This window comes from Austrofundulus limnaeus, unplaced genomic scaffold (assembly GCF_001266775.1).
Source record: "Austrofundulus limnaeus strain Quisiro unplaced genomic scaffold, Austrofundulus_limnaeus-1.0 Scaffold104, whole genome shotgun sequence".
Lineage (NCBI taxonomy): Eukaryota > Metazoa > Chordata > Actinopteri > Cyprinodontiformes > Rivulidae > Austrofundulus > Austrofundulus limnaeus.
Genome location: NW_013952506.1, coordinates 178,111 through 181,496, shown reverse-complemented (window position 1 = coordinate 181,496; position 3,386 = coordinate 178,111). Strand labels below are relative to the sequence as shown.

The following is a 3,386-nucleotide window of genomic DNA, read 5'->3' as shown; positions in this document are numbered from 1 at the left end:
GTGTGTGTGTGTGTGTGTGTGTGTGTGTGTGTGTGTGTGTGTGTGTCTGCATTTTTAGGACTGTTTCTGGTACGCATACCTACCTTGTCAGGACCATTAGTCCTTTTGTGGACCAAAGACCGGTCCTGATATGTTGGAATGTCATTTTTTGGAAAGGGGTTAGGTTTAGAGTTAGGGTCAGACCCGGTGGCATGGGCAGTGCTCGCCCACAGAGTCAGCCGTGCCTGCCCTGGACAGGCAGCTGTTTGTTGTTTTTGTTTTGTTTTGTTTTGTTTTGTTTACCTCGGAGTGGCCATCTTTCCATTTTTGGTACAGTTCAACCAATCAGTGCAGCCCAGGCAACATGCTAGTAAACTAACTACAGATAGTGGGGGGCGGGTCACTGACTCATACGTTCATATTTGATTCTTAAACGGCTATGGTCACCGTCGTTTGTGCGGCATGGGTAAGCCCAGATAGAAAGTCAGGAGAACCGGGAGGTTTCCCGGTGGCCTGCTTGCTGCCTGTCCTGCTCAGCAGGTCGCACTTGAAATTTTAAATAAACAATTTGGTGCCTTTAATGCTGCTGCAACACCTCCTCCCTTTGCCCCCTCCCTTACTTTTTCAGATTTGCTGACAAACGCACAGTAGACACATATGTGCAGCTACCTGTCTGCTTTGCAAACAACGTGGTGAATTCTCAGTGCTGGAGCAGGTAACATCAGTCTCATTAACATCTGATAAAGTCCAGCTTTTGGTAAAACTTTATTCTTTTAAAAAAAAAACAAAAATACATCAAAACTTTCCCACAGGACAGTTGTTTTTCCTAAGAAAAGTTAGCCTGCTGCTAGTCACCTATCAGAAAATATTAGCAACCACTTAAACTTTAGTGATAACATTTAATCTCCCATTGAGTTGTTTTTAATCATTTCAATTTTATTTTAATGTCAAGATTGAGTCCAAGTCCGCTCTGATATTTATTGATTCCCTGTTATAATCTACATGCAAAACGTCACCAACTATTTATTCTACTAACTTCAGTACCCTCTAATAAATTGTGCATCTGCTGTTTATCTTATCTTTGCAAGATTAAAATGATTACATGAAAAAAGTTTTGTATTTTTTAGAGTTTCTCTGTTTTCTGCATAAAAGGGTGCTTCATGGTCAGAGAACTTTTATTTTTAATAGTCAAATGATGTGAAGAAAAGATAGTCATCTGTTATTTATTCATGTTATTTCATGATATTTTCTTGACTTTTTAAAGCTGACTGACTTCAGGTGGCAGTAAAAAAAAGCTAATCCTTCATTCATCATCTGCTGATAGGAGCTCAGAGTCAGAGTCAGCAGGTAGAACAGAGTGTCTCAGGTAAGAGATGAAGGTGATGGGCAGGTGTGCATGAAATCTAAAATGTTATTATGAGTACATTTTAGTCATTGTGAACTTCATAATCTGCAGCATGACTAACAACTTTATTTTATTTAGACCAGTATAAATTAAATTTAACTTTCCTTTCTATGAAGTGGTAGAAATTAGTTTTAATAATTGGGATTTTTCTGATTAAATAAAGCTCAATAAATAAAYCTGTCAATCCATCCATCATTAGCTTTCTAATCAGTTCCACACTTCCATGTGTCAATCTTTCTTTTGAGATTGAGGTTTTTCATTCTCAGCACTGTAGGAATGGTCAGAGCCACAGTTCAGCTTGAAGCAAATAAAACATTTGTTGGAAATGAATGTAAGTTCAAAACACAGTCCTAACAAGGATAGAAATATTTACTTGTGCGTTTTTGTCTATTCATTTTTCTGTCTGTTAGCAAAATACTCCACCATCCTCTATTCTGATGGAAGTTTAAAATTTGCTGTTGTTGAAGCTGAGCATCATCCCCAGCATACCCTGACCACCGGTGTGTGATATATTTGCTTGAAATTTTGGCATAAACTATTAGTCCCGCCTGTTAGCAAAACATCTTGTGAAATGCTGAATGAATTATATTGAAACGCTCATAAATTCAACAATGAATGTACACCTAACTCATTTCCATTTAGAGTCAACCTAATTCACGGTGGCAGCTAAATCTAGAAAACACAAAAATGTCTATAATTCAATCGTTTATTTAGATAATGAGCTAAAGGTTGGTATTGCAGTAGCTGAAAGTCATCTCCAACATGCACCCTAAATTACTAACAGATCATGCAATCTCTCACAATACTGTATGATAATAATTTCCAAATTTGGCCAAAATGGACAGCCATAATTCAAATAGGCTTATCTTTAACAGAGGGCAAGGAGGAGGGACCTGAATGTTGTATCTGTTCAATTTTTTTCTGTCCATGGTTTTCCAGAAACTACAGCAGCTTTAATACAAAATGATGAGTTTAGTTTATAAAAAGATTTGAAGCATTCATTTGAAAAATGACCAGCCTTATATTAAAACATCAGCTTTTCAGATCAGTTTTTGTGACTCTTGCAGCATTTTTCTTCCTACGTGAACAACTGATTAATCTTGTTCCCCTATTTTCCAGCAGTATTCACTTTAGATGTGTTATGCGTCACACAGACACATAAGAGTCTGCTCAAAAAAAATCCGATCCCGGGATGAATACTTATTATTGATCACTGCCCTGAAGCAACCCAGTTTCTTTCTCCTCAGATGCGTCATTAAAACCCTCAGATTACCAAAGACCACACTGCCCCTCCGCGGTGATCCGGGGCAGTGCGCCTTTATGCAAAGCAGACCATCTTACCTCCCATGAGGAAGAGGAGTCCAGCCACGTACTGCATCAGATCATGCTCCTGACAGCAGCCCAGCACGCCTATGATCCATCCGAACAGGATGATGGAGATGGCCATGCCGATGAAGCTGGCAGTCATCCTCTGGAGGTCTGCAAAGCACACACATTTCTGTTTGTTTGTTTGTTTCTGGGTGAATTTATCAGCTAGATTAGGGAGGGAACTCACGTAGCGCGTGCCACTCATCCTGCCTGATAGTCTTGGTCAGGTTGATTGGCAGGTTCCTGGGCAGCGCTGATGATGAGTAGTAGTATTTGATGGGCGTGCAGCGCGAAATCAGTCCTGAGGATTGTAAACAACACAGACTGCTCAGATAAGGAGGCTCTCTACTGCCCCCCTCCCTTCCTTCTCCTCTTCCTCCTCTCCAAAATACAGCACCCAACCCCCCCTCTCTCTCCTCTCTCTCCTCTCTTCCACCACCCACCCGTCCACCCACACCACATCATTGTGGAGTATTTTCTTGTACGCATCTCGAGCCTTCTGTTACTACAGCTCGCCCTTTTGTGCCGAAACATTTAAACACACACACACACACACACACACACACACACACACACACACACACACACACACACACATATAGTAGAAACCATGGGGCGGGAGTGTCAAGTGGGT

At 40.7% G+C, this 3,386-nt stretch overlaps 1 protein-coding gene across 1 annotated transcript in view; it reads right to left on the bottom strand.

The window, feature by feature from the left end:
- Positions 1 to 3,386, bottom strand: part of tmem276a (transmembrane protein 276a) — a 5,802-nt gene that overhangs the window by 1,195 nt on the left and 1,221 nt on the right. Inside the window, exons 2-3 of the mRNA XM_014013583.1 lie at positions 2,940 to 3,053; positions 2,726 to 2,863 (exon numbers count right to left, since the gene is read on the bottom strand). Of these exons, the coding sequence (XP_013869037.1) occupies positions 2,726 to 2,863; positions 2,940 to 3,053 (252 nt within the window). The remainder of the gene's footprint in view (positions 1 to 2,725; positions 2,864 to 2,939; positions 3,054 to 3,386) is intronic.